Genomic DNA, 26,353 nt, shown 5'->3' on the forward strand with positions numbered 1-26,353 from the left:
ATGAATGAGTGCGGGGGCAGGGCTGAGTCTAACAACATCCGGTCACTCATCCAGGTGGGTCAATTCTTCTGGCAGGAGTGGGCAGAGACCCCCGAGGATTAGAACATCGTCCTCCAGCCATACGAGAATATAGTGAAGCAGAAAAGTTGCAATCCACTGACTCGTAAATATGCGTTTGGTTGGCTTGCAGTGTTGTTTTTTTATGTTTTTTTTTTTTTTAAAGTCTGAATTTGTTGCCAACATTTAAAAATAGAGAAGTTTCACATAGAAATCCAGATTTCCAGCTTCTCTTAGAAAACTGGAAGCTCTGACGAGTCTGCCTTGAATTGGCCGCGCTGGATGGGCACTGGGAAACAGAGACATACTCTCTGTCCACTCAGCCACGTGGCCGCCTGACCCCTGCTGGCATCCGAGTTTGCCTCCCCTGAAGCAAGGGGTAAAACCTTAGGCTCTGGAGTTAGGCCACCAAAGTTAGTCAAAGCAATTGGCTGAACTATACTGTGATCACTGGAAAGTTCCTGATTTCTCTGGGCCTGCTTCCTCACTGGTAAAACGGGAATTCCCACAGTACCGCCTTCATAGAGTTGCTGCAAGATTTCAAAGAGCGAATGTTTGTAAAGCTACCTCTATGGCTTACCCTGCTGCCTGGCATAGAGAGGGACGTCAGTAAATGGCAGCCATGGTCGTGACCCCCATCACCCTCTCCTGACAGAGGCAAAGAAGTCAGGAGCAGCTGTAGCAGCGGCGCTCGATGCCCTCCCCCCTTAGATGGGTTCTTTTACCCTCCGGGGATCTCGGTTGCACTAACTGCTAGATGAGCCTGGGGTCTCTAGGTCTCCTTTGAACTCTGACATCTTAGGAGTTTTGCAGGTGGGCAAGTGATGAAGGCCAAAGTCTCATATTGGGGGGAGTGAATTAATCAGGCATCTTTTTGCCGCAAGGGCAGAAACCTGTGGCAAAAGCGCTTAAAGGAAAAGGCACTGTATTTGTCTTTCTGTGTCTGGCTTATTTCACTCAGCATAATGTCCTCAAGGTTCATCCATGTTGTCACATATTGCAGAATTTCCTTCCTTTTTAAAGATGAATAATGTTCCATTGTAGGATAGACCACGTTTTCTTTATCCAGTCATTTGTTGATGGACAGTTTGGTGGTTTCCACATCTTGACTATTGTGAATAGTATGAGATGGCTAAACTAATCAGAGTCATGGAATCAAAGAATGGAATGGTAGTTGCCAGGGGCTGGGAGAAGGGAAAATGAGGAGTTACTAATCAACGGACGAATTTCAGTTAAGCAAGAAGAGTAAGTTCTAGAGAACTGACATATAACACTGTACCAAGAGTCAACACTACTGTATTGTACTTAAAAATCTGCTGAGAGGATAGATTTCATGTTAAATGTTCTTAACACAATAAAGTAAAATCTAAAAAAGTACTATATTGGCTCGTGTAGGAGGAAGCCTGGGATTATGGGCTGTAGGTAGGGCTGGATCCAAGTGCTCCCACAAGGGTGGCTCTCTCTCACTCTCATCTTAGCTGCGCTTCCTTCTGTGTTGGTCTCATCGTCATTTCTGGCACAGGGATTTTTTTTTTTTTGATGGGGATGATGAGCCCTATTAGGTCCAAATGAGAGTCCTCTAGCTCAGTAACTCCAAAAGCAGGTGGTATCCTTCTGCGTCTTCTAGAAGCAGCATTCCAGGGAAGATGCTCAGGGGCCTAGCAGGAGTTGTGTGTCTGTCCATGTGGTTGGAAGGATGGGGTGAGGGACTGTCGTTGGCACTTCTACTAAGGATGGCATGGAGTAGAAGAAGTCTTCCTCAGCAAAGGGGGCCTGACAGCAGGAGAGAAGTGAACAGAAATGAGTCGTGCAGTCGACAATAACAGCAACCAGTGCCATTCCAAGGAGCTTTAGTGCAGAGACAGAGCCTTCTCAGAGAGGGAGGTGGACTCTTCCAATCAAGAAAGCATTTATGGGGGATGGTCGGATGGCTCAGTTGGTTAGACCACGAGTTCTTAACAACAAGGTTGCCGGTTCAATTCCCACATTGGATGGTGGGCTGTGCCCCCTGCCACTAAAGAGTGAAAACGGCGACTGGACTTGGAGTTGAGCTGCGCCCTCCACAACTAGATTGAAGGACAACGACTTGGAGCTGATGGGCCCTGGAAAAACACACTGTTCCCCAGTATTCCCCAATTAAAAAAAGAAAGCATTTATGCACTTGGCCCCGTGCTTGGAGCAGGGCAGTGCAGAATCATGAGCAAATGATCCTAACCCCTGAGAAGCAACAAGAAAAGCACCGTACGCCACCAGACTGTGGCAGCAAGGGCCAGCTACGTGTATGGTTCTGGCTGTAAAAGCCAGGGGACCAGGAGGCTTGTGAGAAAGAAGCCCTTGGTGGCTGAGCTAAGGACAAAGATGGAGGCATGAGACAGTGTGTCAGGACTGAAAACCTGGAGAGGAAAGATAGAGAACAGACGTGAAAGGTAGGAGTGGGAATGGATCAAATGGGGCAAAGGATACACGGTTTTGACTGTGGTGAAATAGAAAATAAAAAAGCATAACACGCTGGGAAAAACCAGATCAAAATATAGGTTTGTATATATTTCATCTTGATACGGGAATGGACTTTGAAGCATTAAAGGCAATGAGAATAAGTCAAATCAAGAAGAACAAACTTGGGGGCAGCAGGTTAGCTCAGTTAGAGCGCAATGCTCTTAACAACAAGGTTGAGGGTTCGATCCCCACATGGGCCACTGTGAGCTGTGCCCTCCAAAACTAGATTGAAACAACTATTTGACTTGGAGCGGATGGGTCCCAGAAAAACACACTTAAAATACATAAAAAAGAAATTTAAAAAAAAGAACAAACTCAACATATTTGAAACAAAAAGTAAAGCATACATTTCAAAACATCATAAAATTAAAAGGCAGATTGGAGAAAATATTTCTAATATTAAGATATATTATAAGATAAATGCGTATTTTTAAAAAACACAAAGATCCAACAGAAAAATGAGCAAAGGATATACATGAACAATGGTGTAGCTTCCTTCGTTTAAAATGTACCACGGAGATCCCCCCGAACCCCCACATCCTGTTCTCTCACGTTCTCTAAACCAGCTCCTCAGGGGCCCCACATCTGGCAGAATCTTTCTCTAAAGCAGATGCCTTTGCAAACTCAACAGTAATTCTGGTAGGACAGAGTGGGAGAGGCCTCCGTTCAGTTACACCCCAGATGGGGCAGCCCCTCAGTGGCCGAGGTGGTCCACAGGACAGCAGAAGCAGCCTCGTCTGGACCAGGTGCTGCTCCCCCTCCTCCCACACCAGGTGCCACCTCACCCGAGCCAGGCCGGTCCAGTGTGCTCACAGGGCAGATCTGGACACAAAGGGTCTGGGCAGAAACATGAGCAAATTGTCACAAACCAAAAGGCCAAGTGCGGCCTGCCCACCTCCACTCCTGTAAGTGGCTGACATTGCCAGTTGTCAGCTGGCAGCCTTGGAGCCACTGGTAATTATCACAGATTATGTAACTGTCCTGGTTAGGGTGTGCCGCGTGGGGGCGGGGCAGTGCTGGACGCAGACAGGTGGAATTCTGAGGCACGCTAGCCTGTGCCTCGCCGTTCCGAGCTTTGATTTCCTCGTCTATACGATGAGGAACGATACCTTCCCTGAAGACCTGGTACTCCACCCGAATAAGGGAAGGGAAGGACCACACAGTGCCCAGCAGCGAGGAGAGAGGCCCTACTACGTGCTAGCTCAGATTAATCACCTCAGAGTCCAAGAAAATTCCACGGTGGAAGCGGGTGCATGAATGATTCTTGGTCGGGACAAATTAGTATAATACCAACAGACGCTTCACATGCCTCAACTCTGTTAATCATGAGAACTGGACATCAAGTGGAACCCTCCTCGTCCCCATGGGCAGCAAGAAAACCCACATGGGTGCTGGCGGTGTGACCACAGCCTATCAGGGGCCTCTGACTCACCCACCACATCTTATAGGCCCTCTCAAGTCCCCCCCCCACCCCGCCCAGGTTCCTGTGACAGCCCTCCCCAATCCTTCATCATTGCCCCCCCTTACCCAAATGTACCATGGACATTTGGGGACAGGAAGGGCTAACAGATCCCAGGATGGGACAGTAGAGAGGGGACTCCTGAGTGGGGAGGATCACAAGTCACTATTCTGAGACGTAAGAGAAGTAGGGGTTATCAGGCTAGAAGGGCCTTTGAAAGATATCCAGTCCATCCTTATCTGAATCATGAATACAGTGTGCACACTGATACCGCTCTGATCTGAAATCACTGCCTTCTCTCACCTGGATCATTGCATCAGCCTTCTTAGTGGCCTCCCTGCTTCCACCTGGCTCGTGCAGTCTACGTCCAACACAGCAGCTTGTGATCCTGTTGAAACAAAAGTCAGAGCACATCACTCTTCTACTGAAAACCCTCTAATGGGTCCCCATTTCACTGAGTAAAATGCAACGTTCTTACAGTAGCCCTCCCTGGACAATCTGATGCCTCCTCGGTCACTTCCATATTTCCCCTCCTGTCATTCTCTCCTTTAATCACTCCACTCTCAGCATACTGACCCCTGGTGTTCCTGCATCACACCAGACATGCTCCTGTCCCAGGGCCTTTGCGCCCACTGTTCATTCTGCCTGGAACATTCTTCCCCCAGACATCCACATAGCTCACTTGCTCAAACTCCTTCAAATTTTTGCTCCTCTCACCCTGCCAGACTCTCAATTTCCCTTATCCTGCTCTATTTTTTTCCAGAACGTTTCTCATAACTAACACACTCTATAAGCTACTTATTATGCTTATTGTCTGCCTGCCCCCACTAGAATGTAAGCTCACTGGGCAGGTTGGGTGAAGAAGGAACGGAGCCGACCTCTGCCTCCCTATAACTTACCCGTGAGTCCTAACTCTACACTGAAGGGTGCAGAGACCCCCTCCATCTTTTCCAGCTCTCTCAGCCTCTCAGCTCTTTGGTGAAATTCCTGGATTTTTCTCCAACTGCTTCTCACGTGGCAGCTCCCTTCCCTCAAGATGTAACTCCATCTGTCAGCAGCTCCCTGAAAGTGCCCAGACTTGAGGCAGGTAGAAGTGTTTGGAGGTGGACAGAGGGAAAATGGAGCAATGTGGGGAGGGAAGAAGCACACAGAGATCCAAGGGAGAGAGACCTGCGGAGTTGCTTTCGCACAGGCCATCTGCCATTGGACTACTCCACTGAGGAGCCTCTATTTCTCCTACATTCCTCCCTCCAAGCATTTTAACTGACAGCCTGACAACCCTCAGGATCCCCGTTTTCCAGAGAAATCTAGTGAGTCCACCCAGGTGAGCACCAGCTCCAGGACACAGGACAGAAGGCCTGGTGGGTCGGGGAGGCGCGGGACACTCCCCCCCACTCAGCAGGAGTCCAGGATTAGGGGGGAGAATCAATCCTCAGATACCCCAGAGCTAGAAGAGTCTAGAAGAGTTTTAGTGAAAACAAAGCCTGCTTGGTGAACTCCAAGGTGAGGGCATGCCGTCCGTGGTTAGCAGAGGACTGAAGAGAAGAGGATTGTTTGGAATTACAGGACCACTCGGCCCCAGGATTAGCAGGTGGTTCAGGTGAGCTTCCTCGCTCAGCTCTGCTTTACATCCTGAGGACGTGACTCAGTGATGGCCCTGCCCATGGCACACACTGCATTCCCAGCCCCCATCTCAGGGGGGCAACATCTTGGTCAAGCCAAAGTCTGATTAGTCGGAGAGGCCATGTCACAGCACTCGGGGAATGTTCAATATTTACAAGGGGATGACGTTGGGAAAATAATTACTGATGGTAAGAGGCAATCAGCAGCGGGGAACTCCTCCACTGCTCAAGTGGTGAGAAATTAGGATGGGGCTCAGAGCAGCGAGGGTTTGTCACGGGGACAACGAAGGGGTTGGAAAGTCACTACCTCTGCTGATTCTGTTAATAGGATAAAGCAGCCTCGCAAATAAGATCCAGACCCCAGGAGGCCTGCATTTGAGGGGATTTAAAAATCAGGCCAGGTCCTGCCAAGAGCTTCATTTGTAGATGTGTTAGAACCGGAAGGGAGCTTAGAGACCAGCAGCGCCCCTGGTTCTGTTTGGAAGGTTTCTGCCTTCTCAAACTACTGCAAGCATTAAGTAATAATTAATTTGTTTTCACGTTTTTTATTCATCAAAGACACATAGAGGACTGCCAGCTGGGACAACAGAAGACATGGGGTTGATGTCACTTCAGCCCCAATGAAGAGCCCTATTGTTTTTCTGTCAGCCCAGACATACTATCCTGTGTAAATGGAGTTTCCCTTTGAAAACTTTTCACATAACACAAGGGTCCATTTTGAAATACCTGAGAGAGGCTGGAGAATCTGTATCAGAAACCCCATTTTATACAGAAGCAGACTGAGGCCCAGAGAAGGTGAGTGGCTTGCCCCAGGTCACACAGCTGGCTGTCAACGGGGCGAAAGTTAGATCTGGGGAAGTAGGGATGGGGAAAGGCTGTCTTGGCCACGCAAGGGCAAGGCAAGAGTAAGGCATGGCAGGGCATGCAGTAGCTGGGCATGGACTATGGACGCCACCGCAGTTGGGCTTGGCTCTTATCCTCAGGCCTAACCAGCTGTGGGACCCTGGCAAAAATGACAGAAGCTCGAGCCCATTCTCACCTTGGTTGGATGGGGTAATAGTACTTACCACATATTGTTGTGAGGATTACTTAACAGAACTACTGCTTTTCCTTAACCCTTTTGTGTGTATGGTGGTACTGATGGGGAGAGGTCTGTGTAAAGCTAAGATAAACAAGCTTGGAGAAAAGGTCACATGACCCAATTTCCAGGTGTTGCCCTAACAATGCCAGTGGGAGACAAATCCTGTCCCAGTGGAGCTCTGAGCACTGAATTGCAACGCTGTCACTTCTAGGTAGTCACTCCAAACTGACGGTGCCTCAGAACCCAGGCTGTATCCAGATTTACTACCTCTCACTCCCTGCAGGGTGGGACTTGGGAATCTGCACTTTTAAAAATTCTTATTAATGTCATTTGTACACCGTAAAATTCACCATTTTAAAGTGTACACTTTTACTGGTTTTTAGTAGATTCATAAAGCTGTGCGACCATTACCACTAATTCCAGAACCTTGCAACACCCCAAAAAGAAACCCTGTACCCAGGAGCAGTCACTCCCCATTCCCCACTCTCCCGTTCCCTGGCAACCATTAATCTGTCTGACTTGCCTATTCTGGACAATTCATATGAATGGAATCATATAACGTGTCCTTTTATGTCTGGCTTCTTTCACTCAGCCCAGTGTCTTCAAGGCTCACGATGGTGTAGCACGAATCAGGGCTTCGTTCTTTCGCAATCTGCACTTTTAACAAGCTGCCCAGGTAGTTCTGATGAGTGGGTTTCGGGGAGGAAAAGAATAGCAAATGCACACAGGGAGAAACTTCTGGTTATTATACAGGTCCAGGGCCTCAGTGCCAGGTGTGCCTGCCCCAGAAGCCCCACTGGTAACGGGCAATGTGGGCTGCCTGCCTCCTCTAGAGACTGCAGAGGCTGGGCAGGGTCTCCTGGTGCTCTGGGGGCAGATGTGTCTATGGACCGTAGCCTGGCTGCTCTGGGAACTGGGCAGATTAACTGCAAGAGACTCACACAAGGGGATTTGGTCGCAACTCAAAGACTTTAATGCACATTACGCTCTTGAAAAACCATCTCCAAGGAAACAAGTGACCAAAAGTCTTAACCAGCAGGAATCCTCATTCAGAAACCTGGTGTGAGCCATAGCCTTGGGAAAGAACAGCACGGGGGCTGGGATCATAGCACAACCGCAGGGCCTGTGTGCAGGATGGGCACCCCTTAGGACCCCCAGGAACCCGGGGAATCAATACCCCTGTGGCCGACAGCACCACCGCAGGACTGGAAAGAACTAAGCTTACCAGGCATCTCTAGAGCTCTGAACTCCAACAGGGCCAAAGAAGCCTGTCCGGAGCAAGAACCTTTCTCTTTGTGGTTGAATGTCCAGGACATCAGAAACAGTCATGGCGGCTCTGGCGAGGAAAGGGGCCATACAGGAGGGGTGCCTAGTCCCACTTCTGGGTATGAGGCCTCAGAATGGAACAGATGGGACAGGCGTGGCACCAGCAAGGCCCCTGGGGTCAGGGGTCACAACAGTCTTGGAAGATTACCCACTGGGACCTCTGGACAGGAGGAGAAAGGGACTTAGATGGACAAAGCAAAAGCTGATGACTTGTCACGCCCAACTGTCTTCTGTGTCACGCCCCTCCCAATCCGGGGCTCCTGAGCAGGCACATGCCCACGTGTTCTGTGACGTAGTCCCATTCCACAAGGGGCAGGCAGAAACTCTGGCTCACCTCCCTACTGCCCTGTTTCACTTCTAAAAAGGCACTGATATTTCCGACCCCTCAGCAGTCCCGGGTTTCTTGTTGTACAACTATCCTGTAGAATCAGCCGTCAGTTCCCTTGGGCTTTCAGCTCAGTTTCTTTTCAGAAGGAAGTGGGCTGCTGTTGAGGCAGGTCTCTCCCAAGAGTTTCCATGAGAGTCCAACTGGAATTCAGTCAGGTTAGCACCAAGGCCAGGCTGACAGGGAAGCCAGGAATGTGCCTTCAGGATGGTACAGCCTCTTTGGCACGGAAGGAGCGCATTTGCTGGTGAAGGAGGGATCTTTGCAGGGCCGTAGGGAGGGGAGCGTGCAGAGGCCAGGCCTGCAGCCGGGTGGGAGGGGTCTCCCCGGCCGAGGGCGGTCCCCGTTAGCCGGTCTCCACACCCTCGGGGAGCTCCACCACCACCGGGGCGCAGTCCTCAGGCTCTGCCTCAAAGTCCCACCGAAATTTCTTGGTCAAGTGCGCCTGGAACTTCTCAGCTTTCCGCCTCAGGGTGACATCCACGGCGATGCTGCGGGCGGAGGAAAAGAAAACCTGCAGAGAACAGAGGATAAGTCACTCCTGAGAACACAGAGGGAGCCGAGAAAGCTGTGGAAATTTCCTCATGGTGTTCAGCTCTCTGGGGTGGGTAGATCAGCTGCTGGTGGCACAGGCCCAGGACACCTGCTGTGCTCCCCCCAAACCAAGAAGGAAGGTCCAAACACAGCTGAGAAGCTGGGGCAGGACTAGAATGGAAAATTACTATCTCGGGCAGAGACGCCCCACTGAGAGTACGGCCAGTGGGGCCATCGTCACTGTGGCCCTGCCCTCCGAGGAGATCTACTGGGCACCTGGGCAGTGACTCAGAGGAAGGGGTCGTAGCTACACCAGCTGCTACTAAACAGACGTGGGTGGCGTGTAAGCCCCTGGATCCCATACAGTCCCAGGCGCTAAGCCAATGAGGCTGAATGGCTGCTCTCAACCCAACGGCCACAGGCTGCCAGGCTGAGGCCTCCATTCCCCTTAAAAGCTGTCTTTGGTGCTCTTTTAAAAAAATTGTGGTAACATATACTAACTCAAAATCTACCACTTTAACCATTTTTTTACATTATCATTTAATAAACTGTTAAATATGCGTAACACAATATTTATAATTTTAACCATTTTTAAATGTACAGTTCAATGGCATTCAGTATATTCACAGTTAGGCAACCACCACCACCACCCATCTCTAGAACTTTTTCCATTTTCCCAATCTGAAACTCTGCACCATTAAACAGTAACTCAGTTCGTCCTTTCCCCGGCCCCGGGCAGCCACCACTCTCTACTTTCCCTCTCTATGCATCTGACTGCTCTCGGTACCTCGTGGAAGTGGCATCATTCCACTTAGCATATTGTCCTCAAGGTTCATTCATGGTGTAGCCTGTGCCAGAATTTCCTTCTTCTTAAGGCTGAATGACATTCTATTGTAGGTCTATACCACATTTTGTTTTCCGTTCATCCGTCAATGGTTATTTGGGCTGTTTCTACCTTTTGGCTATTATTACTACTATGATCATGGGTGTAAAAATATCTCTTCAAGTCCCTGCTTTTAATTTTTTGGGGTATATACCCAAAAGTGGATCTCCTGGATCATAAGTAATTGTTTCATGTTTAGAGGAAACACCAAACTGTTGTCTGTGCCATTTTACATTCCTATCAGCTGCGAATGAGGCTTCACATTTCTCCACATCCCTGTCAACGTCTGTTATTTTGTGGGTTTTGGATAATAGCTATCATGATGCGTGTGAAGTGGTGTCTCATTGTGGTTTTGATTTGCATTTCCCTAATGATTAGTGATGTTGAACATCTTTTCATGTATTTATTTGGCCATTTGTGTATCTTCTTTAGAGAAATGTCTGTTCAAGCCCTTCACCCATTTTTAATCAGGTTTTTTGTTGTTGAGTTACTGGAGTTCTTTATATATTCTGGAAATTGATCCCGTTTTGATGTTCTTTTTAATTCAGTTTCCTCTAAAACAAACGTGGGCAGGGGCAGAAGAGTAATTTTTCTCTACATCTGAAATTCCATTCCCGGATGTCCCAGATCCCAACCCTTTCTAAGAATAACAGCAAACCCATTACTCCTCCTCATACTGTTTTACTGTTTTCAAAGAAGTTTCACACGGCATCCCAGTGGATGCTTCAAATGCCCTGGGAAGACATACCAGATGCCTATTTTTTAGAAACTGAGGCTGAGAGGAATTCAGTGACGGAACCAAAGCGATCCAGAAAGGAAGGAGGTTTTTCCCAGACTACTCGACGGCTCCCCGCGGTACCACCCCACAGACTCAGGAGCAGGAGGGTGGGAGGAGCTCTTTGATCTCCATCACCCTCATGCCTTAGCTGGCATGAAGACCACCCTGGAAGGAATTTGTGCTCCAGGGTCTTGACCTGACAGGTGTTCTCTGTGGTTGGTTCCTTGGACAACATCCGTCCCACCTGCTTCTCCATCATCTCTCTGTGAGCAGGAGGAATGAGGCTCGTTCTCAGTGGTCTTTGCTTGGAGCCATTTTGTTACAATGACAGCAGGGACCGAAGTGATGGGAGGGGTGTGGAAACAGAAGGGGATTTACAGAATTCGGTTTCATTCACTTGGGAATTGACTAAATACGGACGTGGCAAGCATAGCCACAATAAAGTACCAGATCAATAACTACTTAGAGGGGCTGCGTGAGCTTGGTGGTGAAATGGCAGTGGGGAAGCTGGTGGCCTATCTGATGGAGCTTACCCTGGAGAGCTGAAAAAAGTCCAGCTGAACTCTGGGGAGAAGCCTGGTCTGGGAGGCAGAGAAATCATGTTTCATACGGCATTAGTTCCAGAGGCCCTGCACACCCATGAGTCTGTCCCTGAGGTCCTGGGAAACCTGCTAACTAAATTAGCAAAAGCTTTTTCCTGTCCCCCTTCCTTATTTGGTAAATTGAACTACTCTCTACACAGTCCCTCGTCTCCAGCCACATTGAACAGCTGCCCAATGCTCTACAGCCTCTTCCGTGACTACACACACAGGCTTCTCCCTCTGCTTATAATACCCTCCCACCCGTTTGCTCCTCTTCAGCATAGCTAATTTCTACTAATAATTCAGATTCAACTCAGACATCACCTCCTTTAAGATGCCTTCCCAGACCAACGAATGAACAGGTGCTCCTCTATGCTCCCCCAGCGCCCAGGGTTATCTCGATCAGAACCTCAATCTCAATTAGGTAACAGGCCATTTATAGTTAAGTTCTCCCAAGAGACGAGGAGCAACTCCAAAGAAGTAAGTCTTTCTCACACCTGCATTCCACACTCCTGGCACAGTCTGACATATAAAAAGGACCCATTAGGGGTGACCGGTTAGCTCAGTTGGTTAGAGTGTGGTGCTAATAATACTAAGGTTGCTGGTTCGATCCCCACATGGGTCACTGTGAGCTGTGCCCTCCTTGGAAAAAAAAAAAAAGAGTAAAAAGGACCCATTCATTTTGGGTTCACTTTTGTACAGCGCTTAGCACCAAACAATTGCTCGATAATTATGTGATGGTGCTGGACAGAATAGGGGAAGAGGTGGCTTATTCCCCAGGCCGCTGCACGCCAGCAGCTCACAGCCACCTACCTCCTTGTGACTCCTATAGAAAGCCAGAGCTGAAATGAAGGCTCTAACCTGTTCCCCCAGCACTGCGCCTGAGCTTCCCTTCTGGCATTTCTCACTCACACTGTCCTTCATCACAGTCATCTGTGCTCCTTAAGGGAAGGGAATGAGTGCGAATTATCAATGTGTCCAACACAGCATATCACCCAGGGCCAGGCATAGAGTTGGGGCCCATAGGACAGTCACTGAAAGGATAAAAATGAGGTGTAGGGATTGCCCTGCCTTTGGCAATGGCCAGCAGCGAGAGGTTAGAACAGGCTGGGCTCAGACTCATCACTCATCCTTCCCACCCATCTCTCAAACACTGCCTGGTAGTAAAATCAGCCAGAAGCAGGTATACCAGAAGCATTCAGTCTGGAAAATAAGGCTTCTAATTTGAAAAGTGCTTTGTCCTTTTAAAAGAACTTGTCAATCTAATCTTTACTACAAACCTGAGAAGTAGGAGGACAGGAAATTACTATTCCCATTGTACAGATGAGAACAACGATAAATGCTGAGCAAGTGATAAAGGTCTAGCAAGAGAGTGTCCAAGAAGGGAAATCACAATCCGTTTCCCCCACCACAACCTTCTTCTTGCATTGACACAGACGTAATACATCCATCATATTTTCAGCATTGCCCGGTGGGGAGCCAAGGGGCTTGGAGACCAGGTGCTTTTGGAACTGTCTTCTCTGCAGGCCTCCAGGATCCAGGGTATAGCCCAGGTTAACTTTTTAAAAAAATCAACTTCACTGAGCTGTAATTTACTTACAATTAAATTCACCCATTTAAGTGTTCGATTCATTCCGACAAATGTATACAGTCATGCAACCACTATGTGATATAATCAAGATAGACCTATGCTTATAGTTTTTTTCTTTTGGTATCCAATTCTATGAGTGTGAAGGACCATGTACCATCCCAATCAGGATACTGAACACTTCCATCACTTTACAAAACTCCCTCGTGCTGCCCCTTAGTGGTCAAACCCTCCCCTATTCTTCACCCTTGACATTCACTAATCTATTTTTATTTTTGTCCCTATAGTTTACACACTTAATATTTTAAAACCTCACAGTTTAGAAAAGGGGATGTTTAGATAACACATAGTTTTTAAGCAATAATTTACTTTGATTCTGTTATTTTTTGATTAATTTTATGCATTTTTCAGGAAACTGAGAATTGACCTGGTTATTTCATTTACTGAAATAAAATCAACTAAACACTTTTTAACATCACTGAGAAATGAATCATCTTAATATAGGAAGATTAATCCTGGATATTTCAAAAGCACTTTGACATAGGATAACATTTCACAAACAACTGCATTTATTTAAAACTAAAAGCACACCCATTGGGTATTTTTTTTTTTTTAATATAGAAAATACTACTTTCATCATTAAGTCTGCGTATTCTTAAATTTTAAATTACTTTAGTCAGAAATGTAAAAGCTTTCTTTTAAACCCAAGTTAAATAGAGTTCAGTCAGGTCACCTTGAGAAACTTAAAATATCAAGGTAGATCGCTGAGTCACTGTCTTATCCTACTTTTTGGCTAGACATAAAAGATGAAACTTCCTAATTTTTTTCAATCCCCAAATGATTATCAACTTAAAATGAAACTAGCCAGAGGTAGAACATTTTATTTCCACTTGCAGAAGAAGAAAGTGGTGTTAAAAGCAAGACTATCACTTAGCATGATTAGCAGGAAAGTGAAAAGCAGTAGGAATCATGTCTGAGGTCAGTTTAAAGAATTTGCGATGTTTCATCTGGGGCTCTAAGATGTGACAGGCCACCACAGGCTTTAGAATCAAAGCTCAGCTCTGCCGTGCACTGGCTCTGGTGATCTTCGGCAAAATTATGTGCCCTCTCTGACCCTGTTTTCTCATCTGTAAAATGGGATTATATCCTTAATTTTGAGCATTGTTTTGAAGGCTAAAGGAGACAGGGCACAGTATGTGTGCAAAGGTGATAGAGGATGGCAGGAGCACGTAGGTGAAGTAGCTGGTATTATGATAAAATACTATAGACATCTTGTCAGAGGCAATAATTTCCCTCAAGACTTAAAGATGGACGCTGGCATTTAGAATACTAGCATGAGAGGTGGCTGGTTAGCTCAGTTGGTTAAGAGTGTGGTGCTGATAACACCAAGGTTGCCGGTTCAATCCCGACTTGGGCCAGGGTGAGCTGTACCCTCCTTAAAAAAAAAAAATACTTGCAAGAAATGAAGCTGGAAAAGCATATGTGGCTCATTTTGACTAAAAGTATTAAAAAAACATGTTACGTGACTATATGCTTAAATGCTATGTAATCAGCAGTAAGAATCCTTATTTTGTACATAACTCACTTTCTAACATAGTATTAAATTCAGATTACTTTTATGGGTCTTAAGCAAACTGTGATGACTCAAGTTGCTTTAAATAAAGAAAAAACTGTAAAACAAATAATTTTTATTCAAACTCAATCTAGGGGATTTGTAAAAACCAGTGGCATCTATTCAAAAGGGCTTCCAATGGCAGAGGCCATTACGTGGCTGATTTTATAGAAGCTAATGGAGTTGCTTTTGAGTGCTTATACATACAAACACCAGTCCCTCTCCATGGGTAGTAGCCATTTAAGCTCCTCAGTAAGAAAGCCAGTTCCACTTACTCAACTACCTGGGGGGAAAACAGGTGGCTGGCTGGGGAAGGCTTTTATGGGCTGATTCGTTCACTCATAAACACCCCGAGTGAGTGCCTCCATGTGGAGGGACTGGATTCTCCCCGCCAAGATGGCATTAACGTTTAACTCCATTACAAAAAACAATTTGTAATATCCTTTTCTACATTGTGCCTGCTGAAATCTCAGTCATCCTTTAAGCTCCTGGTCAAACGCCCCCCTTTACAAAGAAGTCATTCCCGATCCTCTTGCCCTCAAATCTCAACCCCAGTGTGAAGGACCCAACCCCTCTTTGGCTCTCCTAATGTCCTTTGATCAGACTTCACTGTTTCCACCAATCATATTAGGGTCATCCGTTTACACTGCCACGGGAATTATGCGCGTTAGTCATCAAAAAACACCCAGTAACATAAAGCTAGGCCTTGACTAGGTGCTGAAAATAACCAGATGAATAAAATTAGGCTTCAGGTAAAACTTCAGGGCTCAGTGGGTGAAGTTAGCCAGACAATGCATGAATTTCAGCAAGGACAGTCTGTGCAGTATAAAGTGACAAGTATAAAGCAGGCTCACAGTATCGAAAGGAGAGATCAGGAATGGCTTCATGGAAAGACATGCCTTGAGAGCATCTTGTAGGATGAGTAAGTAGAAAACAGGCAGAGGGAATACCAGGTTCAGTTAAGACACGAAACAGTTAAGGCACGAAACTTTATACCCCCATTTTCATCAGCCACGCCAGACGAAAAAGGTCTAGAGAGCTGCTGTGCTTACAGCTACCAATATTGTACTGTACACTTAGAAAATGTTATGAGGGTAGACTTCATGTGATGTGTTTTTTACCACAATTAAAAACAACAGGGGCGGCTGGATGGTTAAGTGGTTAGAGTGCAGTACTTATAACACCAAGGTCGCTGGTTCGATTCCCACAAGGGCCAGTGAGCTGTGCCCTCCACAACCAGATTGAAGACAACGAGCTGCCGCTGAGCTTCCAGAGGAGCAGGTGGATGGCTCAGTTGGTTAGAACGTGAGCTCTCAACAAGGTTGCCGGTTCAGTTCCCACATGGGATGGTGGGCTGTGCCCCCTGCAACTAAAGATTGAAAACCGCGACTGGACTTGGAGCTGAGCTGCGCCCTCCACAACTAGATTGAAGGACGACTTGGAGCTGATGGGCCCTGGAGAAACACACTGTCCCCAATATTCCCTAATTAAAAAAAAAAACAACAAGAAGGCATGAAACAGCGCCCATGTCTGGGAGGAGACCACCGCTGCTGGAGCCGATGGGGGAAAACAGGGAGAAGAAGAAGCTGGAGAACAGGTTAGGAGCCAGGGCAGAATGAGCCTTGTGACCCACGTTTGGGCTTTGAAATTTCTGGGCAATGAAGAGCTGCAGAGAAATAGGCTCACATGTGCATTTTAGAGCAGCACTCAGGTAGCAGCAGGGAGACAGACGGACCAACGGGTAGGCATGGAAGCTCTGGTGTAGTCTGGATGAGGCCTGGGTTAGGGAAATGGTACCAGGGCAGGCAGGACCGCCTTCTAAAACACTGCACGCTTTCTCGAGTTATTTGGTAAATTCATTTACTTTCCCTCCAAAATATAAGCTGCCAAGTCAGGGACTCTGTCTTACTCACACTATATTCCCAATCTTAGAACAGGGCCTTGTATACAGCAGGTGCTCAGAAAATACTTGCTAATTCAATGAACCAATCTCTCGAGGGCAGGAACCCTTTGGTGAAAAGTCCAAAGACAGAATTCTTCCGAACGTTGCTTTGCTACCCCTCCTGGGCATCTAGCAATCCAGCTGGGCCCTTTCTGCTTCGTAAATCATTGCTGGCAACAAAGGCTCAGCAATTAGAGCTCAGCGTTGGTTGCGCTGCCAATGGTCGGGACAGCCAGCAACCCAGTGTGGCCCTCCTGTGTCTGTGCAACGGCACTGACGCACATCGTGAGGGTTGCACATATTCCCGTGGGCTGCAGCCACTGCCAGAGGCGAGTTCGCCTCCTACTCCTCTGCCACCCACAACCCAGTCACGTTTTATACCTCTGCTGAAGTGGAATACACCACGCTCCAGCCATCAGCCTGACTCATCCCCACGGTCTACCCAAGTCCTCCAGCTGCCAGAGTTTTAAGTCAGCTGCCTGCTCACAGGAACTCTTCCAAAAGCATATTGCTTTTAGAAAAGTGTTCTGGACCTCCTGAGAAGCAGGCACGATGGGGTCTCCTCTACTGTTAATCAAGGATCCTTTTGGGGGGGATCTACATTGTGTTCATTATGTAGGGGCATAAGCACAGGCTGTAAACCAAAACTCAAGCCTGGGCACAAAGCCTGACTCTGTCGCTTACTGCTGTGTGACCTTACATAAATGACTTAACCCTTCTGAGTCTCAGCGTTCTCATTTGTAAAATGGGAATAATCCTCCCTAATTTATAGCGTTCCAGTAAGATTCAATGAGGAAACCCACACAGTATGGTAAACAAGGTACTTGATACCCAACAGGCACTCAATGAATGTTCATTCCTTCCCTTACCACGGGTGGGAGTGGGAGGTCCATGACTAGCCACCTTTAAGGAGCAGGCCTGTGGGGAACACACATAGGGAGAAGCAGCTCGTGGACAGAAAATATGGAAACTGACAGCGGCTGTCCCAAGAACATATAGAAAGCCAATCTGTTTGCAAAGGGAGGAAATAGCACAGGATGAAGACTGTAAGTTGTTTGAAGCTTCTTCCCTAATTACCACTCGGAATGAAAATTTAATTGCCAAGTTAAAAGCAAATTTCACTATTTCTGTCAGAGAATCTCTGCAGAAACTGACACATTTTGTTTGAACAGGAAATCAAAGTTACTTTAATGCCTAAATGAGATCTAAGGAGCTGCAGATGTTTCCCTGGGAGTAACAAGCTTCCTGACTCTGTCCTATCGGGTTGCAGTGATGGCTACAGGGAGAAAGACTGTTTTGAGCTGAATAACTCAAAGAAGCAGAGTGTTGTGATTCCAAGCACCCCAGAGCTAGGCACTAGGCACTCTGGGGGTGACGCAGGGAGAGGGTGGTTCAGAGAGAGGGTCTCTGGCATCAAGGAGCTTACAGTCGAGTAGGAGAGAGAGAACCAGGACACATCGTAAGGTTGGGGAACTGAAATCAATAAAACTTTGGGTTATGAAAGAACAGCAAGAAACCAAAAGGTAACCCTCCTGAGAGTGCAGAAGACTGCTCACCTGTAAGGTGCTGGTGAGGAAGTTGTCCTGGGAGACAATGTCCACAAAGAAATCAGCAGGGATCTCGCCGAGCTGGTGGTACAGGATGGAAATGAGGTTCACGTAGAGAGCATGGTGCTTCCCCATAGCTTCCTCCGACCGGCACAGAAGGTTCAGGAGCTGCTTCCAGTGCTCAAACGCTTCATACACATTCCCCAGCAGAAAGCATACAAAGGCAAACTGAAGTTCACCTGAAAGATACAGAGGGGAGACACAATCCTGAGGGAAAGGAGTACCAGCTGACTCTCTAAGGCCTCAAGTCCACTGGACCTCAGCCAGCAATGGCCTTTTCTCCTTGTCACTCCTGCACAGACTAGCCTGGGGTCTTATACCAAGCGGGTGCTCAATAGGAGTTTGCTAAACTGCTATAAATCCATGCCATGAAAAACCAAACCGTGGTTTTGGATTTCTGTAAAATCAGACTGGAAGAGAAGAGGTACCCCTAGTATTTGCCTGGTATTTAAAGAATTTACAAACTATGTCTGTGGATATTATGCCAAGTGGATCCCAAACCCGGCTGCCTATCAGAACTACTAGGAGAGCAGGAGAGCGTGCTAAAAATAGCTGCCCAAGCCTCACTCCCTGGCTAAGGATGGATGATGGGGCCTCAGTATTTGTAGCTTGAATTCTGATGCAGATGGTCTGCCCCCAGGTCAGGAAAATGCCGTATTACACCACGTAATCCTCAGCCCAACCCCACAAGCTGCTCAGGGAAGATGGTATTTGCCTCGTTTTGTAGATGAAGTCAAGAGACTTGCCCAAGATCACACACCTAATGTCGGCGATGTGAAAAATGGAAAGATAAAATAGGTTTCCTATTGGGTGAGAATAGACCTAGAGCCTACCAGAACAGGAAAACTTAGAAGTACTTGTTCTAGGGTTAGCCTGCCAGCCAGACTATTTTTGTTTGATTAAATACAGGGCTGTGTGATTTAATCTCTGTAAGCAGGGTGGTGGCTAAGAGCATGGGCTCTGGAGCCAAACTGCCTGTGTGCAAATCTCAGCTCCACTGCTGAGCAGCTGTGCGACCTTGGGGCAGGTTACTTAATCTGTGAATGCTTCAATTTCCTTATTGGAAGGTTTTAGTGAAGGTTTGAATGAATTAATATAATATACGTAAAGCATTTAGAATAATGTATCGTACAAAGTAGCACCCAAGCAATATTAGTTATTATTCCCACATTTCCACTGGAAGCCTGACTCAGACAAAGAGAACTGATGATCCTGAAGCCATTGTCCTTGGGCAGGCAACTGGCTCTCTGGTTACTGTTGCTGATCAAAGATGCTCTCTCTGGCTTCCAATTTAATGAGAGCTTCTATGGATCTACATGTGGGCCATAAAAAGAACAGATGCCTTCAATACCAAATACCTCTTTCAATGCATGGTGTTTGATCTCTGTCACCTCCAGACACCTGGGAAAACTAGTTCCCTGTCCCCAGGCCTGTAACTATGTTTGATTTGTGTGACTAGCTAGCTACCGGATCTACATATGTTAGATGTTTGACCAACATTTTCAAAACACATGTAGTCAAATTTCTTCATATGACAGATCTTAATGATGTGCTTCTTCAGTTGGCTTTTCCTGGTTAGTCTGTGAAAATATGAGCTTATTCTCTGAATTTAGGGCATTTATTTAAATTCATGCATTTCTAGCCTAGTCTAAAATTAAATTATGAGATCAGAAATAATTTCAAAGAGCTGTCATGAACGTACAAAGTTATCCCTGCAACAGACCTTTTCACAAGATTACTTTGAAAAATTGAAATATTTAAGAGGTAGAAAATATGATTTCTGTTCATTTTTAAGCCAGAATTTCAAGTGTTACTTATTAAATGAAAATAGTGTGTAATGCATTAAGATGCACTCATTAAAATGTCCCTTTTTATTAGCTGAGCCAATGATATAAAAGACCCTATATTTAAATTTCTCATTGATGTTCCAGTAGAAAAATATGCAAATACCTGGACAAGAAAAAATATAAATAGCTATTAAAGATATCATGAATGTTTTCTGTCACTAGTAATCAAAGAAATATACAGTTGACCCTTGAATACGGGGGTTGGGGTGCTGACCCCCAGTGCAGTCAAAAATCCGTGTATAACTTCTGACTCCCCCAAAACTTAGCTGTTCCTTGGTATCTGCACGGGATTGGTTCCAGGACCCTCCACCCCTGCAGATACCAAATTCAGTGGATGTTCAAGTCCCCCATATAAAATGGTATAGATCAAATGTATACAGTCAGCCCTCTGCCATCTGTGGACTCCCACCTGGGGATCAAAAACAGAACAGGTATGTATTGAAAAAAATCCCCATGTAAGCGGACCCACACAGTTCAAACCTGTGTAGTTCAAAGGTCGACTGTAAATTGAAATAAGACGTCATTCTCCAACCATCCAGCTGGAAGAGGCCTTTGCTAAATTGCCATGTCAAAGGTGATGGGCAATAGCCACCCAGCAGCTGGTGAGGACGCATAACCTTCTCCTGGTTGGTTGCATGCTCTGACCCAACAATTTCAAGCCGAAACACATGCAGAAATACATATAAGGATGTTCATTAGAGAACACATATAATAGGTAAAATGGTACCATCTTAAAGGTCCATCAGCAAAGGGTTGGTTCATTAACTATGGAACTTAAGCAGCCACTAAAGTGGAGTGACTGTTTCAATGACACGGAAAAATGTTTATAGGAAAGTAGATTACAAAATAATATACTGCAATTCTGTTTTTATAAAAAAATCACATATATATATATATATACATATATACACAAACATATATCATTTTAAAAAGACTAAAAGGAAACACACAGAAATATATAAGGAATGAAATGAAATACATATACAGAGGTTGCAAAAAGAATGTATACATATTTTAAGAAAGGAAAAAACTGTATTGAAATTGTAATACTCACTATATACCGATAACAGATGAATACAAGTCATGTGTATACATTTTTTGGGCATCCCCAGTATATATAAAAGATGAAAGTAAATACACCAAAATGTAAAAAACAATTAGTTCCAGGATATGAAAATTGGAATGCACTTTTTTCCTATGCTGAACATATATGATGTGTGTAATAAGGGGGAAAAACAACATAGAAACTATAATAATTTTTTAAAAAGTTACTGTGCTGGTCTAAACCAGTAAAGAGCCCAAACAACACCTGGAGAGACTCAGGGGCAAACTGAGGAGGAAGGTGGGATCCCTGAAACCGGCCGCCTGGGGCTTTGGTCTCATTCTCACCACTTCGTCAGCCAAATCCCTTCCCTCTGTGGACTTCAATCTGTAAAATGAGGGGCTGAGTCACACCAGTGGTTCCCACACACAGGACTGTTTGCAGCAGGCTCACCTAGGGTTCTTGTTTCATTACATAAATAGATAAATTGCTGGGGCCCCACTCCAAATCTCTGGAATCAGTCTCCAGGAGGGAGGCCTGGTCATCTGTATTTTAATGAGTGTACCGGCATGGCTGCCTCCTAGCCAGCTTTAGGAACCACTGGACTAGATAAGCCAAGATGTACCCCCGACTCCAAAGCCCCCCTTCTATATACCCCTCCCCTAGCCCACTCCCAAAGAGCCTTGCTCCTGCTCACCGAGCACATCCTGGGGGCTGCTGGGGAACTGCTTGCTGAGCACAGTCTCCAGGGCATAGCTCAGGTCCATGCTGTGCCTGGTTATCTCTGCTGGCGTGGCACCTGCCGGGAACATCTGGGTGGGCAGCTCTGAGAAGCGGATCTCTGTCCCGGCTTTGGGCTTCATCTCAGGCAGCCGGGCCAGGCCTTCCTGGTAGCTTTTGCACTCGGTGCCGCAGCGGGGTAGATTCTGCCCCACGCGGTCCTTGGTATGCCTCATGGAGAGCACAGGCAACATCTCCGAGAAGGCACAGATCTGCCGGCTCTCAGGCTGCAGCCTCTCCATTGTGGCCTCAGTGATGAAGCTGGTGAGTGAGACCCACTTCTTGAGCGTGGCGTATGGGTAAGGTCCCAGGAACGGGTCCAGCTCCTGGAGGTTGGCCCTCATGGCGTCCACCTCAGCCTCTGGGGCAGGGGAAAGGTCTACCTCTTCCAGGACTGCGTTCCAGCGCAGGACCATCAACCCCCGCTGCTGCAGACTAAGGAAGAAGCCCGTCCGAGGGCCCACCTCCCTGGGGTTGGCCTTGTCCACAGAGCTGTAGTGGAGGAAGTGGATGCCTGGTGGGATCATTTTCACACCCCGGAACTTGGGGCCCACCTCCCAGGAGTTGTAGTCAATGCCAAACTCTGTCCCCTTGGGCATATTCAGGATGACCACAGTGGCCCCTTCAAAGAAGAGGTGCTTGGCAAGTTCAGGATCCATCTGCATAGCAGCCATGGACCAGTGGTGGGTGACCAAAAGGAGAACCCTTCTTGTCTTTCAGAATAGCTGAAAAAAGAAAGAAATCAGAGTTTATCAGAACTTGGGGAAGAAGGCTTCATTTGCTGAACATTCTCTATGTGTCACATACTGAATTAGACTCCTGACATAATTATCTCCCAAAAGTTATCTCCTCACCACAACCCTACGTCAGCTTTATAAATGAGAAAAATGAGAAAGAGAGAAGAGGATTTTCCTGTTTTGGTTTAATGAGCAAAAATACTCACCTTACAACTGCAAAGGCATCAAAGAAAAGTGACATGTTCAAGGTCACACAAATTAGAACCCGGGTACCCTGCCCTCCAGGCCAGTGTTCTTTTCATTGTCCACTTAGGATCTGCTCTCAGATCACTCTCACAACAGAGGATGAAGGTGGAGAAAGCCTGGATGGTCCATTCTAAACTATAACTCTGCCTAACCTATTGCTGGAGAGTCCCAGGAACTGAGAAGGATGATTAAATCAAGCATACACCCGGTTTCCCACAAACCTCAGGGAAGGCCCAGAAATGGACAGAGGTGGAAAGTGGATGCTCAGCATCTAACATCTACACTAGATCGGGGAGGTGAAGAGCCTGTTAACCACAAACCTCCCCTTCTCCTTTTATGCATAAAACCCTAAAGTCCAAGGAGTGAAACAACTTCTCAAAGGGCCTAGTCAGTGGAAGCTCTGGACCACTAACCCAGAATGGATTCAGGTGGCATGGCTGGCCTAGGACCAATATTTAGAAGAGAAAGAGATCAGAACATTTATTTTACCTACCTCTGGATAACCCATGAGGACACACTGTAAAAATCCTGTAGACAGACAAACACTGCCTGTGTGGTATTTATTTATAAGACTGGTTCCAACATGAACTAACTTAAACCAAACAATTATCTAACCTTCTAATCCCAAGACACCTACCTATTCGGTTTAACAAATAATCACTAAATGCCTGCACTGTGCCAGGATCTTTACCAAGCACTTAACAAAACATCCAGTGGAAGACAGTCACTGACTGCCCTGTAGGTACTTCCAATCTAGCCAGACATACGAACAAGAGCCCCAAATTTCCTAAACAGAAGAACCAACTGCTTGTTTAATTCTCTTTACTTTTTCTTTTAAACAAACAAAACAGTGAGGAACAGAAGACTAACCCTTTTCGAAAAACGTTAAGGGCATATTTTACCGTCTTAAACACTACAAATGACTCTCATTCTAGATCAGCAATTTTTTTTTTTCAGACTTCACATCACACCTCATGAATGGGTTAAGAAATCAATTTAGAGAGTCTCAACCGGCATTAATTTTCTTAAAACAAAAAGAATGGAATTTTAAAAAAATCAACGTGTATCAGGTGTGGTATACATCACTGTTTTTTGAAGCTTTGTGGGTTTGTACGTCCTCTTGGCTGCAACGTAACATGTATTCGTTCCTGCAGGTCACAGTCAAAAAAGTCTGAAAGTCACTGTTCTAAATAATTTATATCATCATCTTCCTCTTCCCAAACCTGATTTCAACAGGTACTTAAATATTGGCTGATGAACAGCTCCTGCTTTTAGAGTCATTGCTCATCGATCAGCTACTTTCCCTTGTGGCATCTGTATGCTCCTCCTTGATAATGACATTCCTCTCGTTCTAATTCCACCAGCCTGTCCTAGTCATTGTATCTTCAGCAGCTGACACATGTCCTGGCACAGAGAAGCGGCCCTGGAATGCAGAAAGTCGCATCCACCCCCTTCCCTCCACCACCTCCTTCATCTAAGCGACCACATCCCTCACCCACAGTGCTTGCCCCTCCAATCCATTGTCCATCCAACAGCCAGAGCGACCTTTACAAAATGCCGACCTAAGCATGTCACCGCCCACAACTGATGCCCTCTGAGTGGCTTCTCATGCGGCTCTTGGAGAACCAAAATTCTCACCATGACGTCCAAGGCCTGCGTGGTCTGCTTCCTGGCAACTCCTCCAGCTGGTTTCAGAACATGCTCCCCCCACCAGCTCTCTGTTCCAGTCACCTCTCTTTCACACCCTCCAACGGGAGGCTCCTCTGGATAGATAAACTCTTCGCTCCCCTCTCTGTCAAATCGCTTTTTCCTGATCTCAACTCAATATTCCCTCCTCGGCAAAGCTTCCTTGACGCCGGGCTAGATCAGGTTTCCTGTGGGAGACACCCTCATGGCGTCTTGCACCTTTTCACTTCACTTATCAAGGTTGCAATGTTGCCTGCACGGACCAGAGGGCTGTCACCTCCACGAGACTTGGGCCTTTTCGTACCTCTGGCACACATTAGACGCCGTAATAATGAAAGCATGATATCCGTTTGGCAGCTGAGACACAAAGGCTCCGTTCGGGGAAAGACCTTACCTAAGTTACAGAGAATCGGACAGAACCCCGTCGGACGCAGCCGAGGTGTCGGGCCCCCAAGTTCTAAAGTTAAGAAAAAAGCGAAGTTACGCCGCGTGCCCTAGGAAGTACTGGCGACGGTTTCTCGGGGACAGGCCTGCAGGGACATCGGGGTCCCACCACTGGCCCACAGAGCGGGACGCGGCTGTCCCCGCGAGACGCCCTAGTTCAGGGCACTCTGTGATGCGGAGCGGGACAGACGGGTGGCCCCCGCCAAATGACAACGAAAGCGGAGGAGTTAAACCACGCCGCACTCACCAGCCGCCGTCTCACTCCCCGCGCAGACACAGCGGAAACGCCCCGGAAGTCGTACCGCTGAGGCGTAGGACCAGAGCAACGGGAAACGCGGCCCGGCAGAGCGCGCGGGTCACGGAAGGAACGGTCCGCGCCTGCAGATTCCGCCTCATAAAACCTTCTGCTTGTCGTTAACTCGTTTTAGCTCCTGAGCCGTGGATGACAACTTTCGTCAAACGGTGCATGTGTATATCCCGCTCCAGAAACACATCCACCAGCCATGGTCCTTTGATCTCCGTCATGGTCACTGCAGCTGGGGTCAAGGTCATGGCTGCTCGGTAGCCACAGTCAGATGCTCAGTCTTGTTCCTGGTCAGCCGATCTCTACCTGAGTGACAGTGTCACAGCTGGCTCATTATCACCCAGTCTCAGCTTCCAACCACACTCAGGACTACGACAGAGCCTTAGAAACCCAGCTCCCAAACTAGAGAGAACCAGTCTCAGCCGTAGTAGTCACCATATGAATCTCTCCATCCGTAATCACCCGGTAGCCTCTGCAGGACAGACCCAGCTGATAACTCAGTCAGGCTATATCGGTGCCCTGAGGGTGGTAACCTGCCTGTCTTGTCTCTACTGTTTCCCCGGAACCTAGCACAAAACAGGCACAAAGGCTCAGCTCAGTATATATATATTATGCATTTAATTAATGACAGCAATTTGGTATTAACAAATAGCTTCTATTTTGGGGCCTAGCCCTGTGCTGGGTGGTTGTACCACTCAGGGTCCAACCAAAGAAGCCAAGCCAATAGGAGATATATATTAAGAGACTTATGGCAAGGAATTGACTCATGTGATTGTGAGGGCTGGCTGCGTACGTCCAAAATCCGTAGGGCAGGCCATTCGCATATGATTTCTAAACCTTACACTACCCTAATAAGCAGGTATTAGTATTCCCAACTTACAGATGAGAAAACTGAGGCTCAGAGAGGATACACAGTCAGAGTGGTGGAGCTACTGGCTGTAGCTGGCTGTTCTCGTCCTTGTGCTGCTACTCCTTAGCTTGTCTGTCATACTTCCTCAGTGACAGCTGGACACGCCAATCTGTCTCAGTCAAAATTCATCTCTTAGTGACTGGACCCTGTGGTCGTGGTTGATCACAATGAGCTGCTGCAGGATTAAGCAGAGATGGCTTCCATTCGTCACAGTCATGCATGCCAATCTCAGCCTGTTGTGTCAGTTCCACTTCCTGCATGAGGAAGCTCAGCTCTCTCCTCACCCCTCCCTATTCCCAGTCTTAAGTGCTGAGCTCTATGGTCTGGTCGTCAGCCAGGCTCGCCATCATCTCAGAGACTCCAGGGTACTATATTATGGGCATGGAAGCTGTGGATGGTGGTCTGG

The 26,353-nt window shown here is 46.9% G+C and overlaps 1 protein-coding gene across 10 annotated transcripts; it reads right to left on the reverse strand.

Moving 5' to 3' along the window:
* Positions 1 to 219: 219 nt before the first annotated feature.
* Positions 220 to 25,048, reverse strand: AAR2 (AAR2 splicing factor). 10 transcript variants are annotated; one of them, XR_013992319.1, is made up of 7 exons: positions 24,981 to 25,023; positions 22,085 to 22,345; positions 21,538 to 21,943; positions 17,901 to 18,130; positions 7,941 to 8,940; positions 4,316 to 4,400; positions 220 to 1,830 (listed from the first exon to the last, which is right to left on the reverse strand). XR_013992319.1 is itself a non-coding variant. In XM_081034536.1 (6 exons), the coding sequence occupies exons 3-6, from the start codon at positions 22,292 to 22,294 to the stop codon at positions 8,773 to 8,775; spliced, it is 1,014 nt and encodes a 337-aa protein (XP_080890662.1). In that variant the 5' UTR covers positions 22,295 to 22,345; positions 24,684 to 24,746; positions 24,981 to 25,013; the 3' UTR covers positions 7,668 to 8,772. The 10 variants fall into 10 exon arrangements, 6 of the variants coding, with proteins under 6 accessions (XP_080890662.1, XP_080890663.1, XP_080890659.1 ...); XR_013992321.1 differs by adding an exon at positions 6,702 to 6,786 and having other exon boundaries at positions 1,596 to 1,830; positions 21,538 to 22,345; positions 24,684 to 25,022; XR_013992318.1 differs by having other exon boundaries at positions 21,538 to 22,345; positions 24,981 to 25,046.
* Between the last annotated feature and the right edge of the window lie 1,305 nt (positions 25,049 to 26,353).

This window comes from Rhinolophus hipposideros (genome assembly GCF_964194185.1).
Source record: "Rhinolophus hipposideros genome assembly, chromosome: 22".
Lineage (NCBI taxonomy): Eukaryota > Metazoa > Chordata > Mammalia > Chiroptera > Rhinolophidae > Rhinolophus > Rhinolophus hipposideros.

Coding starts and splice junctions, on each gene's coding strand:
- AAR2 (XM_081034534.1), bottom strand. CDS start 22,294: ATGGCTGCTATGCAGATGGATCCTGAACTTGCCAAGCACCTCTTCTTT. Junction 18,131..21,537: donor CAGCCCCCAGGATGTGCTCG/GTGAGCAGGAGC, acceptor TGTATCTTTCAG/GTGAACTTCAGTTTGCCTTT. Junction 8,941..17,900: donor TCCTCACCAGCACCTTACAG/GTGAGCAGTCTT, acceptor TGTTCTCTGCAG/GTTTTCTTTTCCTCCGCCCG.